The 27,594-nt window shown below is 41.8% G+C and overlaps 1 protein-coding gene across 1 annotated transcript in view; it reads left to right on the top strand.

Annotated features, from left to right (window-relative positions):
• PARD3 (par-3 family cell polarity regulator) overlaps nt 1-25,814 on the top strand; it is a 624,867-nt gene extending 599,053 nt beyond the window's left edge. The window contains exons 24-26 of the mRNA XM_033166263.1: nt 8,263-8,383; nt 17,681-17,808; nt 25,369-25,814. Coding sequence (XP_033022154.1) covers nt 8,263-8,383; nt 17,681-17,808; nt 25,369-25,762 — 643 coding nt within the window. The 3' untranslated portion in view covers nt 25,763-25,814. The remainder of the gene's footprint in view (nt 1-8,262; nt 8,384-17,680; nt 17,809-25,368) is intronic.
• Nucleotides 25,815-27,594: the final 1,780 nt, after the last annotated feature.

Below are 27,594 nucleotides of genomic sequence, written 5' to 3'. Positions count from 1 at the left end.
TCTAAGTGCTCACAGACCGACTGTTTAAATATGTGTTCTAAGACCTTTCCTGGTATTGATCTTAAGTTCACCAGTCAATAGTTACCTGAGTCTTCTCCCGCTCCTTTTTTTTGAAGATGGAGATTTGAATTCATTTAAAACAACTAGGTGTTCCCTTACCGCCTCTTTTCCTATCTTGGGCTTCAGTTCCCTCCTTGCATCATTGATCCTGTTATCACTAGATTGGGCATTGCTTTCTTTTTCAGTGAAGACAGAGGCAAAGTAGGTGTGGTGTAGTTCTCTTTCTCTCTGTCACCAAATAGCATTTCTTCATCTTCGCCACACAAGGGACCTACTACTAGCTTGTTCTTCATCTTGCTTCAAACATAGCCAAAGAAACATTCTATTATTATTTTTAACCTCTTCTTGCAAAGCTGGTACAGTACTTGGTGACGATGTGAAATCTATTTTCTTTCTAAAGCCTTTTAAGTGAAAGGAGCTGTAGTTTAGAGAATTGCAGTGTTGGTTGTTGGACAAATCTATAAAAGGATGATGACAAAGTTTGCACCGGCACTTTTTTTTTAATCCTGCCCTTGCTCAAAGGGGCTCTAGCTTTTATGCTCACAGCAACCCTGGGAGTTGGTTAGGCTGAGATGTGGAGTGAATGGCTTGAGGCCATAGGATGCTGCCTTATTCCATTAAATAATTGGTCCATCTAGCTCAGTGTTGTCTAAACAGCTCTCCAGGGTTACAGACAAGGAATGTTTCTGAGTCCTACCTGGGGATTGAACTTGGGACCTTTGCGTGTAGTTCAGATGCTCTATCACTGAGCTATGGTCCTTCCTAGATCACCTAGTGAGGTTCATGGTTGGATGGAGGATTTGAACCCAGTCTCCCTGCTCCAAGTTCAACAATCTGGCCACTACACCGCGCTAGTTCTGAACTTTTTTGTGACTTGAGAAGATGATGGTGATGTGCTGCTTTGTTGAGCGGTGACATTTGCTGCCATTCAGCACCTGCATTTTCCATCCATCATCCCAGGCTTTGATGAATCTTGTGACATGGATGCACTCCCAGCAGCTTAACAGATGTTCAAGGACAAAATATTTTGCTCATAAGATATTACTTAAAATGTTAAATTTAACAGAAGGGAAAATCTGGACTGTAAGTGCAGCAGATTTTTGACAAAACTTATTGTGTGGGGGGGAAATATTTAAATCATAGCCTCATAGCTGATTTTTTTTTAAAAAAAAAAATCAAATGTTTGCTGTAGGATCCTGAAATATTTGCTGCTGCTACTTTTTTATTTTTCTTAGCATAAAGCAGAGAGAGAGAGAAATCCCCTGAAGAGTAAAACAGTTTTTTTGTCTGCCTCATGTGCGTTCTGACAGGCTAATAAGGAAGAATGATAGTAGCAATAAAAAGGGGGTCTTGGGTACATTCCTCAGATTTCACTGTTGTAAAATGATGTCCCTGTTACAAAATGACCACATAGGAACTCAAAGTGAAAGCTTAGTCCTGACTGTTTGGGGAGTGTGCTGTAGTGACCTCCCTCTTTGCCGTAAAACATCCAGAGGACTCTGAGCTATCACTTCAAAAGAAAGTGCTGTATTAACAGCTTTGGAGAGGGCCTTTTTAACCTAGGAGGATAGAGCTGTGTGTTTTTAATTTGTGATGATTTACTACATTGAAATTGGTGTGAAATGCACAACAAATCACAGTGTCAAAAGTGGGAAGCGAATTTTATCAGCCAAAGGAAACGCGGGCTCCGGGGAATTAACACAACTTCCTCGTAATATTGTTCACATTACAAGGTGATGGGCAAATCTGTTCTGAAAGTAAAGTCAAAGTGACAGAAAACTTCCTAAGAAGCTGATTTTATGCGTGTGCACACAAGCTGACATGTATCCCCGGGTTTTAAAGCTGCCTTTGAATGGAAATTTGGCCATTGTGTGCATATATATGACCCAGGTAGACTGTGAAGAGATCTGCTTTGTCACATTAAGTTGATCCATGAGTTTAGTTATGGGAAGGGAGTGTAAGCATTAAAGGATATATTTTAGGTATTCATCTTGCAAATGTGAACTAACAAATGGGGAATTTTATATACCCATACATAGTGAAAATAAGTACTTATGGTAAAGTATATGTAAAATGGTTCAAATATGCAGCCCAGCATTGAAGAAACTGTCCTTGTTAGAAAGACAAACTTTGCATGCATTATCAGTTTGAGGCAACATATTCTGACACTTCAGCTAGATACAATATTGGATTCAGGCACGCACTTATTGAACATATGGGTTGTTGTTTTTAACTGGGAATCTGTGGGTTGCATGTAAAACTCCTAGATATCTGCTGACAGAATTAAGTGACGGTTTTAAAACAACTGTACTTATCTCTATATTAGTAAGTGATATCTGTTCTCTAGAAACCTTTAAATCTTTCATGCATTTTGAATTCTTTTTTTCCAGAGGAAATAATGAGTAATAAAAATGTAGCACAGTCTAGACAAATTAATTCTAAATTTAATGTGTCTTGTTGAAAGTACATGGATTGACTAAACAGCATTAGTTCTTTTTGCACTTTTTATCTGCTAGTTTATGTACCTTTCTTGGCCTAACCCAAGCAAGCACCATGCTTCCCCTATTAGATAGCAGATGCTTTTTTAAAAGAATTTTTTTTCAAGAACATAAATAAGTAAAACCTTAAAAATAAAAGGATACAATTCACTTTATTATCATTTCATATATCATGTAAAAAATCTATGTAACTTCAAAGACTTTGGGAAATTGTGAGAGTTGATCATCTCGGCTGCTAATATTTTTTAACTTTCCTACATAAGGGACGTGGGTGGCGCTGTGGTCTAAACCACTGAGCCTTGGGCTTGCCGATCAGAAGGTCGGCAGTTCGAATCCCCGCGATGGGGTGAGCTCCCGTTGCTTGGTCCCAGCTCCTGCCCACCTAGCAGTTCGAAAGCACGTCAAAGTGCAAGTAGATAAATAGGTACTGCTCCGCGGGAAGGTAAACGGCGTTTCTGTGCACAGCTCTGGTTTGCCAGAAGCCGCTTAGTCATGCTGGCCACATGACCCGGAAGCTATCTGCGGACAAACACTGGCTCCCTCAGCCAGTAAAGCGAGATGAGCGCCGCAGCTCCAGAGTCGTCCACGACTGGACTTAATGTTCAGGGGTCCCTTTACCTTTACCTTTACCTAAGTATCTAAGATGCCTGCTGGATCAGTTCAAAAATCAACCTAGTCCAGCATGATGCTTCTAATAGTAGCCAGCCAGAAGCCCAAAAGCAGGATATACATAAGAACTGGACTGAAATTTCTAAGAAAAGAATATTCTGAAAATTCCCTTAATAGCCAGTGGAGGCTGGTCTATGAAATCACATAGGATAACTGTCCTACCAATCTGAGCCTGTCCCTAATAAGCCCCCACCTGCCTGCCTTCGTTCTTCTAAGCAGCTGGGGGGAGGCAGCACTGACTGGCAGCTTCTTGCGTCTTAATCTACGTGTTGCCTTTGTAGAATCCTGGTGGGAGGAGGATGGGGATCAAATTTGAAAGAGCTGCCTCTGCCTGCCATTGACTCTGGCTCCACCTACTGCTTTCCACTCCCATGGGCCCCAGCCACCACTGCTAATGGCAGCCAATCTATCCATCCTGGATTTCCCTTTTAAAGCCTTTCACGCTGGTGGCCATCATCACATCTTGTGGCACAAATTTCCACAAGTCAGTTATACATCGACTGAAACGCTGCTCTATCTGTTCTACATTGCTATTCATTTTCCTTGCTCTGGCTGTGGCTGATGAGTTGTAGCCCAAAATGCCTGGAGGGCACCAGGTTGGTGAAGCCTGCTCTACATGGTGCCTTCCATGGTCTATTATCTTCTGATTGTATGTAAACACACCAAACTTTGTAACTGAACTGTGGTAAAATGCAGAGTCTCCTTTTGAAAACATATTTGCCACTTTTTCGGGATAGTTTCCTACAGCATTTCACAGTGTGCCTGCACATTTTTTTTTAATGTGTGGCAGGTTAACATCTTCTGTTACAGACAGACCTATCTGCATTGAGTAAACACTTTGGGGATGGAGGAGAAACTGTTTGAGTTCCATTATACACAGCAAAAGCTTTTACAGTGGATTAACACTGCTCTGTGTTCTCTTTACCTATTTCATCCTGCCCAAGCAATGACAAGAGAGGTCCAATTTAATATACACTCGGCTTGCTTTGAACTTTGGCAAGCATACATTCTGCAGGCTTAATGCGTTGCCAGAAGAATGAGGATGCCATTAATAGTCAATGAGGCAACCTTTTTAAAATTCAATGGAACAGGCTTTGTTTCTCTTCCATTCTACCTGTGGATACAAAGATCTGTCACGAGTCATTTATTTATTTAAAGAAACATAAGTTGAATGCTTCAAGTGTGTCTATTTGACCATAACGGAGTTTAGTTAACAGAACAAGTTTCAAATGTTTGCTTATTGGGCTGCATTGGTTAAAAAAAACCTAATAGTCCATTCACATGTTGAAGCTGTTTTCTGTAGACATCTGCAGCTAGATAGTGTGGCGTTATTATTATGAAGTATTATTGTTATTGATTTGACTTATTAGTTGTTTTTTACAAAAAGCTTCTTAGCACCTTCTTAGAAGTCAAAAGGAGTAGCCTAAAAGGCATTGTTTTTCTGTGTTTTCCCTACTTCCAGGTTTGGTGTAGGCAAATTCTAGATAACATAAATATTTATCTGCTAGGCTTTCTGTTGCACCTATGATGTTATTGCTTGACTTTATACTTGGAAGATGCTTTCTCCCCCCCCTTCCTATCCTCTCTCAGACCAATTTTTTCTCTCCTTCCCAAAGCTTTAGTCATTCCTGTTCAGTAGCTTGCTTGTACTGTATCCACTTTATCACACTGACAATCTGTCCGTTCTGAAAGGATTACAACTCTGTATTTCAATGCATGACATCATAGTGAGATATTGCTTAACGATCTGAGACTCTTAACGTTGCCATTGCTGTGGCTTCTTGTTACTGAAAATATGTGACAGCTCTGGCCTATATGAGCTTTGCTTACATTGCACTTTTCCAGCCCATGCAGACGATTTCATGTGTTGTAAGTGGCATTCATGAAACTGCTGAGGGTGCATTAAACAACGTGTAGTTGGCAGACATCAGAGACGAGAACATGAACCTGCTTTAAGTTTCCCCATCATTTAGGCAGTGGAACAGTTCTTGGCTTATATCAGTGCTGAGTATGGAACTGAAAGCCTTTGTATTTATTGAATAATATGAAGTAGTTCAGTTGTGCAGCTTTTTGTACATGGCTTTATGTCCATTTACCCAGTTGTGGAGAGGCTCATAAGTAACAAACCTAAGTGGCCAGTTGGCTACAAACAATATCTTGCCAGAAAGCCTTGGGAGAGGAGGTGCTTCAGCAATCGTCTGGCCCAGACAATGTAATATCTGACCATTCCTGGCTATTAGCCAGGTCATAATTGGAAGCAGGCTTTACCCTTCTCCCAAATAGTTTCATGTAAAAAGTAGCCTTATTTGACTGGCTAGCATTTCACCAGCAGCTCTGCTGTTGCAACCTTGGCTTCCAATCTCCTTTGCACCAGTGGTGTATATTTGATATTTGGCCAGAAGCCCAGACAAACTTAGGGGAGACCTTTGGTGCTGTGGCTAGAAGGTCAGGGTCTGAAGGCTCTGCAAGGACAGCAGATGCTGCAGAGTCACTGACAGTGCTGCTGTTCACTGGGAGGTGGTGCTCTCTCTACTTCTTATCTAATGAGACCTCGCGTTCAGGGTCTGGCTGTGGCTGGACCCTGACTCTTCAGCTGAGTTTTCATACAGACTTGGGGGGGAATATACTGCGCAGTTATTTGATTTTTAAACCATGATGCAGCATCCCTGTCAACCACATATGGTGACCTGGCAAGGGATTAATAGATTGCTGGGATTATTGGGTTGTTTTTTGTTTTTATTAGGTATTTTGTGTTTTTATATTGTGATTTTATGTTGTGAACCACCCTGAGTCCTGTGGGTATACACATTTAATGAATAATAATTAAAAAATGATAATGATACCTCTTATGCTAGCCCTGACAAAATGTCTTTAGGATTGGGTTTGCCTAGCTGACTTTAGAAGTTGTGAGAAATATATGTGTTGGTATTTGGGAACATTCCTAAGCTACATACTGTAGCATACCCTCCAACATTTCTCCAATGAAAATAGGGATGGCACGTTCTGTTGTTGTTGTTTTGTTGTTGTTGTTGTTGTTGTATTTATACCCCAGCCACTGTGGGCGGCTTCCAACATTAAACATTTTTTAAAAACCTAATCTATACAGGGCTGCCCTCAGATGCCTTCTAAAGGTTGTATAGTTAATGATCTCCTTGGTTTGGGGGGTCACAAAACTCCATAGCTTCCAATTTCTCCAGTGTAAATAGGGACGGCTTCCGTAAATCCGGGACTGTCCCTGGAAAATAGGGACACTTGGGAGGGTCTGCTGTAGTAATGTTAACATGATCCGCTAAGGTCAAAACAGTTTCTTTAGTTTCACTTTCCTTTCAGCTTGTTAATAGTTAATGCTCATGCACTAGAAAAAAATTCTCATCCCCTCTTCTGCTGCGTATGTGTGGAATTACTACAGGACCCATAAAGTAATAAAATTCCAAAGTGAGAAAATTTAACTACAGAAAGAGAGAGCCTTGTGGCTTTAAATGCCTTTGCAAGCTTGGAGATCAGAGTTAGTACTGTAGAACTGAGTGCTCCTACTAATGGTCTTTGTCTGGAGATTCTTAGCATTCTGGAGTGAGCCTTGTGGCTTCTTTGCAGTATTTATCATGGGAAACTTTGATTTTTGCATCACTTTAGCATCTGTTGAGTAAGGTTTACATAACCTAATGGTGATACTGCAGACCTTAAACAGCTGACTTCTGTGCATATTTAAACTAAAGTAATTTCAATGACTTCAGTGGGTTTTCCTCCCAAGGACATGTGCAGCCTTCATCTCTGTTGATGCCCTAGTTTGTTTGCACATGGTGAAATGTACCACATGTCCATTAACCTTTTAATGCTATCAAGCTAATCAGTTCAAAGGACTTGTCAGAAACAGACCTAAAGGGTGACAGGATCCTATTGACTGGGGGAAATAATCCAATAGCGCCGTCTCCAAATAGCGAGGAGCCCTGTGGGACTGAGGCTCTGACAGCAGCAGAGTAGCTGAAGTGAGTGAACAATTATCTGTCATGTTGTTTCAATATTACAGGACCTGATAGAAATATTTATTTGTGCTCTTCTTTTAAAACCTACGCCCTGTCTTTTAAATCCTCTTGATAACACAATAGTGGATGTGCCCGTTTGTTTTGGGCGAGGACCAGTTCACAGAATCAATCAAGTGTCCGTTTTCCATCACTATACATAGCAGCTGTTATATAAGAAACAATGAAAGGAGTAGCCTCCATAGTGCATCAAATTCCCACCATCCCTGACCATTTGCCATCCACCAATCTCTGGAGGACACCTCTATGGCTGTGTCTGGCCTATCTAGGCCAGAATCTTGTTTCCCACAGTGGCAAACCAGATGGCTGTGTGAAGCCCACAACAAAGACATGAGAGTTTACTTTATCACTCATGATAAAACACTCTGTCTTGGAAGGATGGGTTTAAGCTGATCTGAAGGTGGCTCATTTCTTCTCTGTGTGTTTAATAAGAGGATGGGGAGGGGCAGATAGATAGATAGATAGATAGATAGATAGATAGATAGATAGATAGACAGATAGTTGCTGTGTAATTTATTTGTTGTCCTGCAGCTGGCTGCTTTTCTCTTATTGTACTTGTAACTGATTTATTACCAATATTTGATACTGTATTTTAATATGGAGAATCTTCAGCTGACAGTCTAAAAATATGGTAAAGAAATAAGCACTTAACAGAGAGATAAATGTTAATTTTGGATAGTTGCAGTAATTATTCCAATGTCTTAAGCCCATCTTTCAAAATAATAATAATAATCCACCACTCTTCCCAGTTTTGCTCTGGTCATCTCGTCACTGAAAGTGCTTTCTTTAGCCTTCTCAGATTTGTCATGAGCCACAAGACACACCAGCATTTTGCATATAATTCTGTTTTAGGAATATGGCTTTGAAATTTGACTGTAAGCATTCTGTCAGCTCATTATCATACAACTCAATCAAGCTGCTTTGTATCTGAAAAAGAAAAATGGTCTTGCTTGTTTTTTTCCAGTATTAATCTTTTTTCTCCCTTCCTTTCTTAGTAACAGATCAACTCCAAGCAATCACGATCGGATACAACGCCTAAGGCAAGAATTTCAACAGGCAAAGCAAGAAGAAGATGTGGAAGATCGGAGGCGGACCTACAGTTTTGAACAACCATGGGTAGGTGCTCATTTTCAGTCACTATATACAGCGCTGCACAAAGTCCCTAGGAATATAGGAAGCTTCCTTATACCAACTTGGATCATTGGTCCATGTAGCTTGCTATTGTTTACCACACTGACGAGCAATGGCTTTCCAGGGTTTTAGACAGATCATGCTTCTGGCCCTACCTGGAGATGCCTAGGATTGAGCCTGGGGTCCTTCTGCATTCAGAGCAGGTGCTCTACAACTAAACTACAGTGCATCCCCTGTCTTGTGTCAGTTGTTATTCTTAATCCCTGATGCAACTTTGATTCAAGGTCCTTGGTGACCTTTAAACTCCTGACCCTTTCCTTCTCCATCTGTGGCCCAACATTCCTAATTTCATTTTGTATTGTGCTCTGCCATCTGTCAATTGTGTAAAGGGTATTGCTTGCCCTGTGACAAGGCATAGCTGGGTCACATCAATGCAGACTAGCTTATCTGTCTTGCACTTAATGCCTGTAAGGGGGTTGTGTATGCGTTATTTTCAAGAACATGATTCCTTGCTTGTGTAAGCTGTGCAGTTTCAGATAAAATATGGAGGGGTTTAAGGCATTTATGTTGGACTGCACTTGAAGAGTGCTTTTAAAAAGTGCATTAAACATAGAACCAGCAACTAGATTTTGTCAAGACTGGAAGAGATGTCCAGAAACGCATAGTTTTCCCAATCCCCCAAAGAAACATAGATAGCAAGCCCATTTTCCCCCCCATCACCAGTATTGTTCTTTTTAATACAAAAGGGTCCCAAAGGAAGCTTACATAACAAAACACAGCTCCATTAAATCATTTAAAAAATCCAGTTTAAAAATGTTGCAATTAAAACCACCAATCGCAATCAATAAGCCATTAAGAGAGAGGATGTAAATGTCATATAAACACTATCGGTAATTAAACTATCGAAGGATTTATGTAATAGGAATGTTTTGATCAGGCTTCTGAAAACCTGGAGAGGGAGGTCTCTGACAGATGTTCCCGGACAGGGATTTCTGCCATTGTGGAGGCACCACTGAAAATCCAGTAGTTCTCGTGGTTACTACCTGAACCTGTGGGTTGGCTCTATCATTAGATACACTGAGGCAGCTGCCTCACGTGGCAGATCCAGTGAGGGAACACTGGCAGCCAGTGTGGTGTAGTGGTTAAGAGTGGTAGACTCGTAATCTGCTGAACCGGGTTTGCGTCTCCGCTCCTCCACATGCAGCTGCCGGGTGACCTTGGGCTAGTCACACTTCTTTGAAGTCTCTCAGCCCCACTCGCCTCACAGAGTGTTTGTTGTGGGGGAGAAAGGGAAAGGAGAATGTTAGCCGCTTTGAGACTCCTTCGGGTAGTGAAAAGCGGGATATCAAATCCAAAACTCTTCTCTTCTTCTTCCTGGCTATTCCTTCTGAGCTCCACTCGCCCCACAAGCTGTTCCCTTCTGTTGGAGGACAGAGCCTTTTATGCCAACTGGGCTGCCCTGCACCCTGTAACTGTCCTGCTGTCTCAGGTGAACTGGAGGATACTATCCTGCCACCATTGTTGAACTGAGATTCAGTTGCCAGTCCAATTGGGTGCAGTAGGAAAACGTGGACTAAGGAGGGGCATAACCTGGCCCTTTGCCTCTGGCAACAAAATGTCTTGCCTGGCTGTGTTGAGTTGCAAAATACACTTGAAGCAGGATGCTGATAACTTAAGTGTACGATTAGATTCTTTTGATAGTAGACATTCCTTGGGTACCTTCAACCATGCGCGCACACACAAGAGTCTCACTGCAATATGGCGATGGTATAATTCCGATGTGGGAAGCCATTGGCTCTCAAGATGTTGTTGAACTACAACCCCCATCAGCCCCAGCAAGTATGGCCAATGGTGAGGGATGACTGGACTTGCAGTTCAGCAACATCTGGAAGGCCATAGGTTCCCCACAAACCCAAATGGTCCCAAATAGACTATGAAAGCCTCTTAAGTATGCAGTACAGTTCTGTGCACTTTTTTAAAAAAAGATTTAACATACATGTCATCACGAGGCTACCTTAGAAATAGAGAGAGATGACTTGTATTTCTAGCCATAAAGAAAAGAGCTATGTCATAAATATAAACCTCATATTTTGTAAATATGTATATCATATTTGTTAACCTGGAGAACGTATACAACTTTTATTCAAGTTGACTTTTGTGTCCTGAAAAGCGTTTATTTTAAATCCCAGCATAACTAATGACAACAAACGTAGCCCTTAAATCAGCTGCTTCTGCAACTCTATGTAAAATACTCTATATATTTTACTGTGTTTAAAATATATGGGCTTCCTTTTAAAGCCCTGTTATAAAATATGCTTGGTTCTCCCTGGAACTAATTAAATGAAATGCTTGTTTTATTTCCTTGTAAAAATAACTCTATAACCTATTTTTGTTTTCATGTACGGGGTTCCAGAAAAGGGGCAGGCATTATGTGGAGGCTTATTCTGCTTCATCTCAGAATTTGACCGGTTAAGGGATCTTGGGGGACACTGTCTGAGAAAACTGTGCACTCAGGAGGACTTGAGGACTTAACTACTGAGGGTCATGGGCCAAAATGTTCTCTATCCAAACACCATAGCAACTTTAAACAGGCAACCTTGGCGTGCATTATACTTTCCAGCAATGAATGAGTGGGAAATTATTTAGATGACAGGATGATTACCTTAGGAATGGAATAATTTCCTAAATTGTGGGTCAGAACGCTGACCTTTCTTTTTTCCCTCTTTCCCCTCACAAATAATGAGGGCCTCTTCCCCATTGGGCTGATCATGTAAATGAGCTTAAAGTGACAGTAATTCTGTTAAATGTATTAATTTTAATCCTGAGTCTTATTGTTCCCTTGGATGATGGTCTGCTCCTTTATTTAAGCTGCATCTCTCTCTCTCTCTCTCTCTCTCTCTCTCTCTCTCTCTCTCTCTCTCTCTCTCTCTCTCACACACACACACACACACACACACACTTTTCTCTCTTTCCTTGCGCATGTGTCTTTTATACAGACACATTCATTTAGATGCTCAAATTCTGGAGAAATAGGTCCATTGTACCTTTGAATTTTTTCCCTCCCTCTTGTGTATTCCAATCTGGGTAAGATCACTGGGCTGGGAAGGGATGAAACTATGATCTCATCCATTCTGAGACTGTTCAATATAGTTTTAGCATTGAGGAACAATAAACCCATCTCTCAAGCAGCGTATGCAACTTCAGGGTATTAACTTAAAATTATAGAGGTGCTTTTCCCAAAATGCATCCAGATGTAATGAACACTAAACAATGGTAAAACACACACACACCAGTGGTTTACAGTGAGGAAACTTCAACTGTATTCTTTGAATGCTTTCTCCTTTTTTAACTCAGAGTTCTTGGCTACAAGTATGACTGTGGAAAAACACAGCTGTGCAAGTGTTAAAATGTTTTGAATTAGCCTGAGGGAATAGGTTTGTGGCACCAAGTGAAAGGAAGGGGTTGTGGGACAGGGAAGAGAAAAGGCTTGGATGGGCATGAATAAAGGTTTACATCCATAAATGTCCTTCAAATCCATGTTGATACAGTGAGCTTTTTCCTCCTGATTTGAACAAAGAAGGTAATTTCCCATCCACAAAGCTTGATGAATAACAGATATGTATTAAAGAGCTGGGATTCGAGAAGCAGAGACAGATAAGTGTATGTGTGGAAAAAAAGAAGGAAATCTGGTTTGCTGCATATGTCTGACATATAAAAATGACTTCTGCCCGAATCACAGTTTCAAGTTCCTGATGGATGGTTGTGTCCACATGTCTTTTCTTGGATCATAGTGGGCAGGTGTCCATTTCAAATTATTCTACAAGGATCCTGTTGGCAAAACCTTTACTGATGTGCTGTGGGGCTCTGACATTTCTTCCTGGGCTTGTATATCTGCTCTGCCCATAATTAATGAAAGCAGTCAGTCCTGTAACTTTAATGTATACAGACACTCTTATTCGGAACTTTAAAATGACACTTCCTGAAGAGAGTGGGCCAGAATAGTTAATGACGAGGACATGACTCAGACCAGTGAGCCTAGGGTGACGATTTCCGTTCATTACCATGCCAAGCCAGAGCTCTGTAGGGCTCCAATGTTCACTCCTGCATGAGGTCTACCATATCTGCATCCTGGGGGGGGGGGGATGACTTGCCAGCTTATTTCTTTAAAAAGAAATACCCGGGTTTTGCCCTCTGGCCAAAGAGTTGCTCAGAGCCAATTACAAACAGAAATGCAAATATACCGTATATACTCGAGTATAAGTCGACCCAAATATAAGCCGAGGCACCTAATTTCCCTACAAAAATGTGGGAAAGCTTATTGACTCAAGTATAAGCCGGTTCACCTTTGCCACTGTGGTAGAGGAGGAACGAGCAGCCCAAAGCAGCCCTTCGGGCTGCTCCTTCCTCTTCCTCCTTTGCTGCTGTGGAGCTCACCCCGTCGCAGGGTTTCGAACTGCCATTCTTCTGATCAGCAAGCCCTAGGGCTCTGTGGTTTAACTCACAGCGCAATGTTCCCTTGTGTTATACAGAGAAGGCTGGGATCCTGTCCTGTTTAAGCAGGAGCCAGGGAAAGTGAGCACCTGTGGGGTTTTAATACTTCCTTAACTGATAGGCTTTCTGCCTTCTGGGGTCTAAAGTTTGCATTTATGCGAGCAGTTCAGGAATGGAACAAGCTGCCTGGGGAGAGTAAAGAACCGCCGTTCTTGTACACCTCTTAAGGAATGGTTGACTTGAGTATAAGCCGAGGGCAGCTTTTAAAGCACAAAAAGTGTGCTGAAAAACTAGGCTTATACTCAAGTATATACGGTACATACTGCAATAACCCAGCCAACGAAGCACCAATGGTAAAGGTAAAAACAGCAGCAGGGGACAAAGCAGCACTTGCTGTCAGCTCCTTAGGCAGCAGCAGAATCAAAAGATTGCTTTGAAAAGGATGCTTCCCAAAATATCAACAAAAATTCAAGCATGGATTCCCATTAGCCCCACCTACATGGCCAGTGGTCAGGGATGATGGAAGTTGTAGTCCAGCAATAATTAAGAGGGCCACAGTTTCCCCATCCCTGGGTTTGAAGTATTGATTTTGGCACAACAGAAGTTCAAGGAAGGGTTGTACTGAAACTATTCATCTAGTTCAGGATATGCTAAAATGTCAAAAAGCACCATCCTTTTCCAGCAATCCTCCAGTGCTGTCCAGTGTGCTGCTCCTAGGCACCATTTTCCTTCTTTTTCTTTGACCTCACTCTCCTTGACTTCATTTAGCTTAATTTGAATGGCTAAGCCAGGCAATGTTATTTGCTTGACCAGGTGAACAATTATATATTATAATTGCCTGCAAAGCCATGGGAAATGAGTAAGAAATAAATAAAAAAAATCTATTAGCATCTTTTAATTAAACCACAAGTTTGAAGTTGAGAAACTTCTTTCCAGATGGTAGCCGGTCCTGATTGATCTTAGCAATAGCAATTTCTAAGATGAGGAGTAACCTTGAACCTGTCACTATCTTTCAGCCTCATTTACCTCATAGGGCTGTTTTGAGAATAAAATGTGGGGGGATGTACACTGCCTTGAAGTCCTTCAAGGAAAGAGGGAGCATAAACGCAATAACTTGATTAAACAGAAAATTGGTCTTATTTAATTGAAGGATCTTCCATCTTTGAGCAGCCTGAAAACTTCTTAACCAAACTAGAATATTTTGGATTTAGCTCATTTGTAGTTAATTGTAGATCACAAATATATAAGTGATTGAGAAGTAGAATTCCAGTCCAAAATTCAACAGCTGAGTTCTACTCCTGTTGGGTTTCCATTCCAGCCCTTGATTTATATTCTGCTACCTAGGATTGGTTGGTACTGGTTCTGTGTGATGGTGACATAATATACTTACCTTAATAGGGAAAGCAAGCATTATTGTATGCTAACCTGTGGGTATGCAATATTGATGGCACATATTCTTTCATTATTTGTTTGGAAAAAAATAAAGAATAGATGCTTTCTTATAGACTTATCCTCCATGTCAGACTAACAAGACATATACAAACCCAAGTCATACCCAACATTCTATTTTATACAATTAATAATCATTATTGATGAATTAATGAAACAACAGGTGGGGGCATCATTAATTCATTATTCCACTTTATGTAGCAATTGCATCACTTCTAAACCTTCAAAATGACATCTCCAGAAATATATTTTGGCTACGTAACCCTTTTCAACAAGTTATAAACTGATTTTTCATCGTAACTCCTAATAAATTATCATCATAACAATTTTCTTATATTTCCTAATTATCTTAATATGTCTTGTTGATGAAATCCTTGTTAGTCTGTCACATTAACCAAAATATTGTGTAGCGTTGTAAACCTAATAAAAATCACCAGCTACAACCAACTATAGAAGAGAACTTGATCAGAAAAAAAGAAAGAGAGAAAGAATGCCATTTGTTGTTCATTGAAACCAAAACATGCCCAATGAACTAATGATTTTGGATCTACTAAATATGAAATACATTATGATATATGGGGCAGTATATAAATATATACTGTAAAGAATCATTATTATATTACAGAAGGCTAACATATTCATTGTGCCATAAGATTTTGTGAACTAGAGACTATTTCATAAGATGCCATCCAGATAATTTCCATCCAGCCTCTTACAGTGACTTTTCTGCCTTTTCCCACATAATGGCTACCCGCCCCCCTTTTACCATAGTACACAAGTTGATCACACTATTTATTGATGTTTCATCTTTAGACAGTAAATAAGAGGCTGTACCTCTTAATTTCTTCAACTGCATCCTTCCAAAACTCCTGAATATTCTTGTGCAGGCATAACATTTGCATTTGATTGCAACTGTTCTCATATTCTACACTTGCCTTCTACTGAGATCTTCAAGAAGAACCAAAATAAGGATCTCATATCGTCACGTTGTGCACACCAACCTTCTTTTGCAGCTTCCTTTTCTCCTGTGCTTTCCTTAACAAATCTTCAAAGCCATAATGATCGTTTTGCTTAAGGGTCATTGTGGAAGACACAAACATAGATTTATTTGTATAATACAGCCTTGTGTGTTACGGCAGCCCTGACCGCTATTTGATTTACAAGGTCAGCACTTGTCATGCATCTCCTCACAGACAAGGCTGGAGTTCTTTGTAATTTGCACAGTTAAGACGCAGGGAGCTTTGTTTGATAGCTTTAAAGAATTATGATAATTATACTTTTGTCTTGTGTTGCCCTGTTTGTACAGGTGTTAACTAGTTTCGGAGTTATACTCTGAGCACACAGTTTGTGTCCCAATGCATGGAAATATATTTTTCCACTTTGAGGGGGTGGGGGTATTTTCCATCTCTCGTATGTTGTATATTGTTGCCAGGATTAAAAATTGTGTGCGGATGAGAGATGAAACTGATGTGATTTTCTTAAAATGCATTGTCAAACCATTTAACAAAGTGGGAGTGTGTTGAATATTTGGAGGGGGCAGTTGTCTATGAGTTTCTATTTGTCAGCTGTGAAACATGTTTTCCAACCTAAGTGCATTAAGTGCAGCTATAACATTGGGGGTGTTTATTTGTTGGCTAGGATTTATTTATTTACTTACCAACCTTTCCACCATAAGCACCCTCAAAGTTGCTTAAAGATTAAAAGTATGTGTAACATGGAACAGCAATGATTTTTTTAAAAAACAGAAAAAGCTGAAACAGTAAGTTTCAAATATAAAGCCAGCATTAAAAACATATAAATGATGGTGCCATGCACACAACATAATCCCCATGTCATCCCTGCCCCTGCAGTATTTGTTGATCTAAAACAGGCACCCCCAAACTCAGCCCTCCAGCTGTTTTGGGACTACAACTCCCATCACCCCTAGCTAACAGGACCAGTGGTCAGAGATGATGGGAATTGTAGTCCCAAAACAGCCGGAAGGCCAAGTTTGGGGATGACTGATCTAAAGTCTGTTCAGCTGGAATGCTTATAGCTCATTTTGTCCCAAAAATGTCCTTCTGAAGAGCTCATGGCCTACATGTGTTCACAGACAGAGCTTTCTCGAGTCACCTCTGATTGAGGCAGACTAACTGACTTTGCAGGGCTGTGCCATCTTCTCCCCGTGTTTAACTTGTCTTTGGATGAAATGTTTTAGCTATGATCCCTGCATCGAAGGGGGTTGAAACTAGATCACCCTCAAAAGAAGGCCAGACAGTATCATGTGGGAGAAACCATCTTACTTTCTTTGGATTGGAAAAGGGAGACACACTAAAAAGAATTTCGGCGTGCCAGTATGAACTGATAATGAAGCACACATGGAGGCATGTGAAATCAACCCCCTATTTAGGCATAGTTCCTTCTAGTGGCTAAAAAGAACATTTGAGTCAGCCAAACTCTTCATGGGTGGTGTTTTATTATTTATTTATTCTGCTACACTAATTCCCTTCCTTTCTTCCAACATGGAACTGAAGACCAAGGTTCCCAGGTCTTCAGTTGATACATATACCAGACCCAAATCTGCTTAGCTTCACCAAGATGGCTGCATTATGTTTCCTCAGACTTCAAAGCTAAGGCTATAAAATATGCCAGCCACTTGATTTGAGCAGTGCCAAAAACAACTTAGTCCCTCATAGTTGTGTCCAGTGATCTACAAATGCAGCCACTTCGACTCTGTTCATATAGGTATTTGTATAACCTTGTCCTAAAATAGGTAGAACCTTTCCATACTTCTAGAATCCTGCAGATAGTCCCAATTTTATCTATCAAGTTTTAAGAACCTAAAGCATTTATAATAAGGGGGGGGGAAGAATCTCTTGAAAATATGTCTTTTTCTGCCATGTCTTTCTCAAATACATTTTTGTAGTATTTTTTAAGGGTATATCTGTAAATTGTGTTGGAGCATACATGTAGAAGGTGATTCACAAATTAATACATTTGAACAGTTCATTTGAGTTGATAATGAAAGCATTTTTTAAAAAAAGATTTTTATTAAAGATTTTCAAAGGTAGTACAATGTCTCTCTCGTATTTTTCCATATAACATTTTTATAAGTCGGTGTTGGTGAGACATTAGAAAAGAAAAAAAGGGGGGAAGAAGTGGGTGGGACGGGGAGGTAGGTGGGGTGGGGTGACGATGTTTCTTTTTTACTTGATATGAGTAGGGTTTGGTGTCAGCATTGTTATAATGAAAGCATTTTAAAAATTGTGTCTTTGTAGAAAAATAACATTATCCTTCTGAATGCTATTGTTATTGTTGTTTTAAAAAAACCACCATGTGAACTTTTTGCTTTTCCTATCCTAGCCAAGTTCAAAGTCATACTCGCAGAGTGGCAGGCATTCTGTATCGGTCGAGGTTCAGATGCAGAAGCAGCGCCAAGAAGAAAGGGAGAGTTTCCAGCAAGCTCAGCGGCAATACAGTTCATTACCCAGGTATGGCAAAAAGTCTAAGGTAATCTGGCAAATTAGTGCCTGGAGCCAGTTTATTCAAAGTGTTGTGTCTTCTTTATTAAGAGGAACCCTCTGTTGTGAAGTGTGCAGCTTGCAGTTCTCACATGCAACCCTGACACTCACATTGTACCCGAATGCGCTTTGAAATTTGCTGCCCGCAAGGGCTATATACATACGGTTTAGTGTACGACTTTCCCCCATAGAATCCCAGGAAGTGTAGTTTAGCTCTTACAGAGCTACATTCTCAAGCACCTATAGCAAACTGTACGCAGCTCAGGGCAACAAAGATAAATCTCAAGAAATTTTATTGTATTTAAAGAGAATTAGCTTACTTCCCATAATATGTTAACAGCAGTGCTTTTTTCTTTTAAAAAAAGTGTTTAGGGGTACTCTCATTTTCCTACTCATATTGAAATACAGCCCCTCAATGGGGCCAAACTTATATTCACAAAATGTTTAGGGGTATGCGTCCACCTGCGTCCCCCCAGAAAAAAGCACTGGTTAACAGAATCAGTTGGCACAGACTGGGGGAAGTTTAGAACTAATAAAGGAGTTAAAACTAATCCACAAGTGATCAGTTCTAAAAGCATGCATAGCGAGGATGCAGAAAATAGGTGAGGAGAAAGAGGGGCTGTCTGCCCACAGCAATGAAGAGAAAAATATTACAAAACATAAGCCTTAAGGGCTACAGAGGTGTGTGTGGAAAAGATAAGGAAAGGAAGGAAGGAAGGAAGAGGGACACAAGTATGTTATTTTCACAAATGAGGGGAGTTTGGGGGGTGATTAATAAGGAAAAAGGCAAATTCTTCAGTACTGGAGCCAACAGTGTGAGTGATGTGACTTTCTTAATGGAAGCAGGGGGGAAAGTAGGGTGTGGTGAATTCAGTGAAGACATTCGAAGTGGTTTGTGAGCGTGCAAGAGAGAAATGTATTTGCTGGACAAAGTTTTGAGAAGAGAGAGAGAGAGAGAGAGAGAGAGAGAGAGAGAGAGAGAGACATTTTGAGAGAGGCAAGGGAAGCATGGGGAAGGAGAAAAATCTGTTGCTTCATTCAAAGTACTGACTCAGAGTATTTTGCTTTGGTAAGGGATGCAGAGGAGAATTTGGTAGTATTTCCTAGAACCATCCTAGCAGCGCTTTTGTTCTAGAAAAAAAGGTGCCGATATTGCGTACCCTCGAGTATCCCCCAGAAAAAAAGCACTACATCCTAGTACACTGGTACCTCAGTTTTCGAACGTCTCCGTTGACGAACATTTCAGTTTTCAAAAGCCGTAAACCAAGTAAAAGCTTCAGTTTTCGAACACACCTCGGAAGTCGAACACGCCACGTGGCTTCTGTATTGAGTTTTCCGTATTGAGTTTTCGGTTTTCGAACGTTTCAGAACTCAAATGGTCTTCCAGAACGGATTAGGTTCGAAAACCGAGGTACCACTGTATATAAAAAATAGCAAAACAAGGGGAGAGGACTTCCAGGAAAGGAGAAGTAGTATAAGGAAGGGTTATATGACTCATTCTGTGCAGAACAGACCATACATAGTTATTTGTAACTGTATACCAGGTAAGAGGAGAATTGGCGTCACAAATTGCAACCTCAATGAGGCTCCTTGGAGAGAGGTGCCCTTAAATTTGAGCAGTTTTTGAGCTACTTTTTTTTGCCAAATCTGATCTTAATAAATGAAAATAAAAAACAAAGCTTACAAATGTTGTCTTCCTGGTAGCCATTGGGCGTAAAGTGTTTTAAAATGGTGCCAGCCAGGAAAAATTAATTTTAAACTTCTGCAGATGGGTTTCTGTAGTACACCTTCCTCTTGCTGCCCAGGTGTGGGTTGGAAAGAGATTAGCCTGTATTTGGCAAATGCTTCAGGCCATTCAAACTTCTTGACTAGGTTGCTGTGGAGAGGGGAGCAGAAGCAGCCCCATCCAGCACAGCCAATGGTCAGCAATGATGACAGTTGATAGCCCTGCTGTAGCTCATAAAACTGGGTTCCAAAATTTTAGAGATTATGGGGTTTTTCTGCATTATAGTTTCATGTAATGAAAATAAATATGAGCTTGACAGGAGGAAGTAGCGGTAATGGGAAGTCTTTCTTGTATAGCTTGTAACAAAGTAAATCTTGGATGTATAATGTGGATGTATGCCATAAAAGTATTAATTGAGTGAATAGAGAGATTACCATGAAAAGCTATATCAGATTGGGATACTTCCAATTTTCTGACACATTTAATTGGTTCTAATATTTAAGTGCTGTCTATACACGTACTTTAGTTTATAAGCAAAAAGTGCTCACAGGCAGTCTTGAGTCCAGGAGGGAGGTGTATTCCAGAGGAAAGGGGTAGCTCTTGACTACCCAAGCGCTGCACCTAACACATTCAGACATTTGCTGAATGATTGAGGCTGGTTTGGGACACAGATTGTTTGAGTCATGTTTAAAGTAAATTTGAGAGTCTTGGGAAAATAAAGTATATTGAGGCAGAATGGAAGATTGGTTTAGAAAAGAGCAGGTGCCCTTGAGAGTGATGGGGACAACAAGTGGGAGAGTTTTTCATTTGATTTTGATCTAACAAGAACAACTCTCATCAAAGCCAAAGGCCAATTTTGTGATTTTGTGTTTTCTTCTTCTTCTTCTTCATTGAACTGATGCATTGGAGGATTGGATGAAGTCAGTAAGAATTGGGTTTGAATGGGGGAAGGAAACCACAGGAGCCCAGTGTCCTCCTGGTGTTTTAGACTAAAACTACCATCAGCCCCAGTCGGCAGTGCCAATGGTCAGGGATGATGGGAGTTGTAGCCCTAAATATCTAAAGGGCACCAGTTTGACGAATGCTGCCTTAAGTCAATGAGTAGTTTATTCAAGGGCTTTGCCTGCATATTCCTTGTCTGTAGTCAAAAAGGTGACATTTTATAAGCCTTTGAATGCTCAGCCAGATATTATTGCCTTCTTTGCCCTGCTTGTGGTTGTCCCAGGGGCAAATGGTTTAATTGGTTCCACTGTGGGACTAAATGCTGTACCAGATCAACTTTTAGACTGATCTAGCAGAGCTTTCCTTGCCTCCTCAATAAAGGGAAGATCACTACTGCATGACTGCATTTTTGCAGTTCCCCAAATTATGTCTATGATAAACTGTAATTTTTTTGTCGGAAAAAACATGTAGTGCATTATTATTTCATTTATGAATTACAGGGGACTGTGGAATAACCTTCTGCAGAGCCGCAAAATATATTCTCAGTTCAAGGAAAACTGTTTGTTCAAGGTTTGTGCTACAAAACATCTGTGCACAAACAAATTAATAAGTACTTCAGTCTTTGTTTCCTCGCTTCATGGATAATCTACATTCATGCAGTTATAAATATAAATTGTTTCCAGAATTCATACATTTTTCTGATATCTTCCCATAAAAGTGGTGTTAAAAGAGTCCAACCAATCTTGCTTGCCTTATTGCTAACACGCAGAGTGAATATGGTGTGAATCAGCTTAATCTATTGTCATTTTCAATATGAAGCTGTTTAAAAGTAACGTTTTTTCGAAGTTGGAGCCTGCTGTTAAAAAGGTTTTTTGGATGCTTTAGAAAGCTTACGTGAACTTAAATAAAAGAGTGAATGATTCACACCATATTCACTCAGAAATCTCATTGTGCTATACATGCTTGTGTTGACAATATGGCCTTTTGTTTTGTGTGGATGGAAAGGGAAGTAAAATGGCAATGTCACAAAGCTGCCTGTCCGTGTTGCATAACTACCAGTGATATTATAAGGTTTGAGTTATCTTCCACAGGAGAAAGCATAATAAATTACCTGCAATTCTCCTTGGCATTATCCAAGGTCCCAGATCTACCTGGTAGCAGAGCGTCAATATTCCTTTCCTTCTGTTGTGTCAGTAATAGCAAAACTCAGTATCTCTAGAGGAAGAGGCGTTGGGAAATGTAGTTCTCAGGAATCTTGAGTCCAATGGACTCTGTTTTGTTTTGTTTTTGTGTTGAAATCTTCTATTATTTGGTGGTTATTTTCTACTTTATTAACTTGTTTGATATATTGTTGCCTTCAGAGTTCCTGATGGACAGAATGGTGAGATAGAAATGTTTTAAACAAATCACTAAACGTTGGGTGACAACACGGAAACACTAGAAGTTCACTCACACAAGTAGTAGTGATGGCCACCAACTTGGGTGTCTTTAAAGCAGGATTAGACAAATTCATGCAGCATAAGGCTACTACCCAGGATGCCTGTGTTTTGCCTCTGTTGTCAGAGACAATATGCCTCTGAATGTCAGTTGCTTGGAACCACAGGAGAGGGCAGTGCTGTTGAACTGAGGTCCTGCTTTTGGGTTTCTCACAGGCATCTGGTTGTCCACTGGATGGTGGACTGGGTAGACCATTGGCCTGATCTAGCAGTTTCTTTTTATGTTCTTTTGCCTAATAGGTGAGAGAGCAAAGGGGAATCCAATAAACAAGGAACTACCTAGAGCGGGGGTTGTCAACCTGTTCCCTACAGCCCAATAGTGGGCGTTTCAGGATTCTAGGTGGGCGGTAGGGGGTTCTACGGCACAAGCTGAATCCTCCTTCCCTCAAGCACTGGTGGGCGGTAAGGAAATTTTTCCATCAAGAAAGATGCATTAGTGGGCGGTTGGTATAAAAAGGTTGACTACCCCTGATCTAGTGAGAAGGGGAGGAACTGGTGCAATCTCACTCTGAACTACTCTCTGCTTGTTCTCTCTGGAGGCTTGTCCAGCTCTACATGTTGATGGACTGGGGATTGGTATAGTCTCTTTATCTTCTCCGCTTTCCCTGCCCTCATCTGAGAGGTAGACAGAAGAAAAGAGGCTGTCCATGCGCATACAATGGCAGAACCAAGTGGAGCTGCATGCCCGCTATGGAGTCAGCCCTGTTTGCTTGAGAGTCGGGAATTGTCAGCAAGGGCTGATGGTTTCAGGGCAACACTCTCTTGCTTACCTCAAGCCCAAGGAAGCTGGTACTTTAACTCACTTTTGTCTGTCTCCATTTCATCTCCCACTTCCATCGTCTCTGTGTCTTGCTCACATGCATTAACTCTCTCTCTCCTCTCTGACAGGCCCCACTCCTGTACACTAAACAAACCCCTTTGTTGTTAATGCATGCACTGTTTATGGTGAGGTTTCACTATCTCAAGCACAATACCATACAGATAGATAGCATTTCTGCTGCCTTTTAAACTCAACAGTGATGGGCCAATGGCCTGTTGTAGTCCAAGGCAGCTTCATGTGTTCCACTAGACAGTAATAACAGTAAGAGGCGCCCTTGGTCTGAGTTCTGCTCAGCTTGCTTAAATACCACTTAGTGGAATGTTCTGATACTATGGATATTGGAAACAGTTTTCCTATACAGTTGAATGAGCTTGCTGGGCTTTGTAAGGCAAAAGACAGACCTTTGGCAATCAGGGTTGGTAAAGCCCTGCATACTAATGTCCCATGTCCAGGTCTATTGTAGCATTATTGTCGAAAGTTGTAATTGCTATTACAGTATTAGCTGTCAGGCTGTGAATATTTATAGTGTAGTGCCTCAAGGAACACATGTAAATTGAAGAATAGCTGGTTACTCTAAGCAAAAGAGACAAGGCAGACACCTTTTATTGTAAGGGGATAAGTCTACCACCTGCCCAGCTGGCACCCTCATCTGGGATTCCAATGTGATATTGCCTGAAATGCTGCCTCACTCCCTGGCAAACTTCTTCTGAAACCAACAGAGTCTTCTGCTAGGCATTGGGAGAGGGGCAGGGGGAGTTTCAATACTGCGGTCTTAACATTACTAGAAAAGCTTTATCTATTGTATTGACATGTGAGAAAATCAGCATTAATAGTTAGGTAAGAAGCCAGAAATTGAAATTCTGGAATACATGTACGGAACATAGAAAGGGTGTGCCTCCACAATGATGAATGAAAGTGATCTGAAAGAAAATGTGCTAAGAGTTTTGACATAGGCACAGCATATGACAGTATGCAAGTATGCGAAGGGAGACTATTCCTATGTATTTGGAGAAAAATCTGTAAGGTCCAGTAAAGCTAAAGTCAGCTGACTGTGCTTTAAATCCATTTATTTATTTTCTTTAATTTTATACCCTGCTTTCCTTTCAACAAAAAACAGCTAGTCAGCAGCTAATCAGTATAAGTGAGTCACAAGTAACTTTATTTGGATTGTTGCCATGCTCAGCATTTGAATCTACGGTCAAATCCATTACGAAAGAGAGTGGCCATGTTCAAACACACAATCAGACGTGCTTAAGCCCTGCTGGGTGGTGACCCATGTCAAGAAATACAGTATGTCTACAGCTAAATGCATTGGGTTTCGTGGTGCTCTCTCTTGTACAACCCCCCCCCCCCAACAAACTGCCTTTGCATGTGATTAACTGACCACAATTCTGTGTCATATTGATTATGGTTCAGCATTCCTGTTCGACTACCTCAGTTCATCTTTGGATGTGTTGTGTGTGGTTATGTAGAAGAGGACTTCCTTGGTCATGTTGTTGTTGTTGTTCAGTCGTGTCTGACTCTTCGTGACCCCATGGACCAGAGCACGCCAGGCACACCTATCTTTCTTGGTCATAAGTGTGTATAAAGTGGGATTCGTGGAAGAAAATACTATCCTTTTAAGGTTAGGTGTAGTAGTCACATGGCTTTTTTATTGGGAACTCGCCAGAACTGAGTTCTGTCACCTATCAGGTGGGTGCCATTATAAGATAATACAGGGAGATGTTCATGGTGCGTTCCAGCACCTTTTTCTAGAAAAATGGCACTGACTAGTCCCAATGGCTATACAGCACCTCCAGTATCAGAGTCAGTAGACCTCTAGATGCCAGTTGCTGGGAATCATAAGTGGGAGAGGAATAGTGCACTTGTGCCTGCTCATCGACTTCCCATAGGCTGCTGTGAGAACAGGATGCTGGGCTGAGCAGGCCTTTGGTCTGATCCAGTAGTCCTCTTCTTGTGTTCTTATGCCCTTCCTGAAGGATACCCACTTTGGTAGACTTTAGAGGGCAAATTATGGCTTGGTTGTTGGTAGGAGGCAAAAGAGGCCTACTGAATTAGATTACAGTGGTACCTTGGTTTATGTACTCAATTCATTCCGGGTCGCTGTATGTAACCCAAAAAACACGCTTTGCGCATGCGTGAAGCGCGGAGACCGCTTCTGCGCATGCGGGGATTGTGTGCGCGACGGGAAACAGTTACGGGAGTTCGTAACCCGAAAAGTACACAACCCGAAGCGTACGTAACCTGAGGTATGACTGTATGGGTTTATTCAGTCCAGCACCTAGTTTTCCACAGTGGCCAATGAATTACCTTCAGGAATCCCTCCACCCACAAACAGAGAATGGAAGTGACAGACCTTCCTCCAGCAACAACTCTTCAGTAGTAATAGCCAATGTTCAGTTGTTTTGTTATTCTATGGGGAATGAGTGACTTGGCTTTGTGCCTCATACTAAGGCATAAAAGAACTAGAAAAGTTTTCCAGAAATATAACAAGTGTTTTCCATAAGTGTAATGAAGTATAATAAATACCTTGTTCTGATTTTCAGGCAAGGCCGGAAAAATGCAAGCTCTGTGTCTCAAGATTCTTGGGAGCAGAACTATCCTCCAGGCGATGGTTTCCAAAGTGCAAAAGACAACCCGAGGTATTCCAGCTATCAAGGCTCCAGGAACGGCTACATGGGAGGCCATGGCTTCAACGCCCGGGTAATGCTTGAAACTCAAGAGCTGTTGCGTCAAGAGCAGAGGCGGAAAGAGCAGCAGCTGAAAAAAAAGACATCTTCTGAAGGGTCCAGCAACTATGACTCCTATAAGAAAGTTCAGGACCCAAATTATGCCACTCCCAAAGGTCCTTTCAGACATGATGTACCCCCTTCGCCATCTCAGGTTGCCAGGCTAAACAGATTGAAAGCACCAGAAAAGGGAAGACCATTTTATTCTTGAGTCGAAGAAAAAGGTCAACGTCCCATGCAATAAAGGAACATTTTCATATGAAGAGACTTGTATTGGGGGGGTGACTTCTTCTTTTTTACAAAAAGGAGGTACTAAGGAATTTTTGTCTGCTTCAGTGCCTTTAGCAATATAGGCAAAGAATCAGAGGGCCTTATGTCTTTGCCATTGTGTCTCAAGTGTTATATCATGGAAGGATTTTCCATCATTTGACAATCATACTCTAGGCAAGTGATGTGTCTTAGTTATCAAGTGTCCTAGCCCAGTTCTGTGCTCAGCGGCGGAGTAAGGCTCCGCGGTACCCGGGGCGTTCCCGGGAGTGCCACCGCCGCTTCTGCAGCCCCCTTTAAGCCCCCTTTTAAGCTCTGCGGCTCAAAAGGAGGCTGTGGAAGCAGCGGTCCGACAACAAAGTGTGCCTGCGCGAAGTCGTGCAGGCGCACTCTGGCGTCGGGCCGTGCACTGCCTCTCCCAGGGTGACGGAGGGAGTGGCAGCGTTTGGGAATGGTGGGAGGGGCTGCCGCTTGTCACCCCCACGCGCCGCCGTTCGCTCCGTTGCCCAGGGAGCAGCAGCACCGCACACACCGTGCGCTGCTGCTCCCAGGGGGGACGGAGCGAGTGGCGGCGCATGGGGCTAACAAGCGGCAGCCCCTCCCGCCACTCCCCACGCATGGCCGGTCACCCCGGGAGCAGCAGCGCTGCACGGACGGGGTGCTCCCTCGGCCGTGCGCTGCTGCTCCCGGGGCGACTGAGCGAGCGGCGGCGCGTGGGGGTGACAAGCGCCGGCCCCTCCTGCCACTCCCCACGCTGCCGGTCACCTTGGGAGCAGCAGCGCTGCACGGACGGGGTGCTCGTTCGGCCGTGCACTGTTGCTCCTGGGGTGACGGAGGGAGCGGCAGCGCTTGGGAATCACGGGAGGGGCTGCCGCTTGTCACCCCTACGCGCCGCTGCTCGCTCAGTCGCCCCGGGAGCAACAGCGCACGTCCGAGGGAGCACCCCGTCCGTGCAGCGCTGCTGCTCCCAGGGTGACCGGTGTTGCGTGGGGAGTGACGGGAGGGGCCGCCGCTTGTCACCCCCACCCGCCTCTTGTCACCCGTCACCCGGGGCGTACCGCCCCCGCCGCACCCCCCCCTAGCGACGCCCCTGTCTGTGCTTTCAGTGTCTGCTTCACTACATTTTCCTGTCAGGTGTTCAATGCTTCAGTGAGGTCCGGTTCCAACATACATCATTAATTTGTTTTTAATTAAAAGATGCATTGCCATACCTTTGCTTAAGGGAAAGGGGTACGTATCACTTGTAAGCAGTAAGGTTGAATGTTCACTCGTGATCTTTAGCCCTTGATGTTTTACAGTTCATAAATATTTAAATGTCTGTCTGCTGAAATGCTGTTTTTCTTTGACTTCACACGTTCATTCTTGAGTCCTATCAGAAAGCTTTATCCTCATTCCTAAACAAAATATGTTATGTTTCATATATCCTGGGGACCTTGTTGCATTTGTCTTTTACCTTAATCATATATAGGTTATATTATCAGTGAAAACCTTGTATTTATAAGTTAATGTTGCCTAATAATAGTGGAGGGACACTGCTATTTCATGAAGCATGTAGAATGGTGGAGAGAAAAATACCTCTCTGGTTTGGTTTAACAACTTTGGTGGGGATTTTTAATTATTATATTCCATTACAAAAAAAATGAACCCCAAAAATGAATTTAATTTAAACATTGCCCAGTTACTCCATACATTATGATAATTTGATTTGTCCTTAATTTTTTGGAAGGGGGGAATACAGGACAAAATAAAACAAAAATCTATTTTTGCATTTAAGAT

The sequence above is a fragment of the Lacerta agilis genome, chromosome 12 (assembly GCF_009819535.1).
Source record: "Lacerta agilis isolate rLacAgi1 chromosome 12, rLacAgi1.pri, whole genome shotgun sequence".
Lineage (NCBI taxonomy): Eukaryota > Metazoa > Chordata > Lepidosauria > Squamata > Lacertidae > Lacerta > Lacerta agilis.
This window is presented reverse-complemented; position numbering and strand designations above follow the sequence as displayed.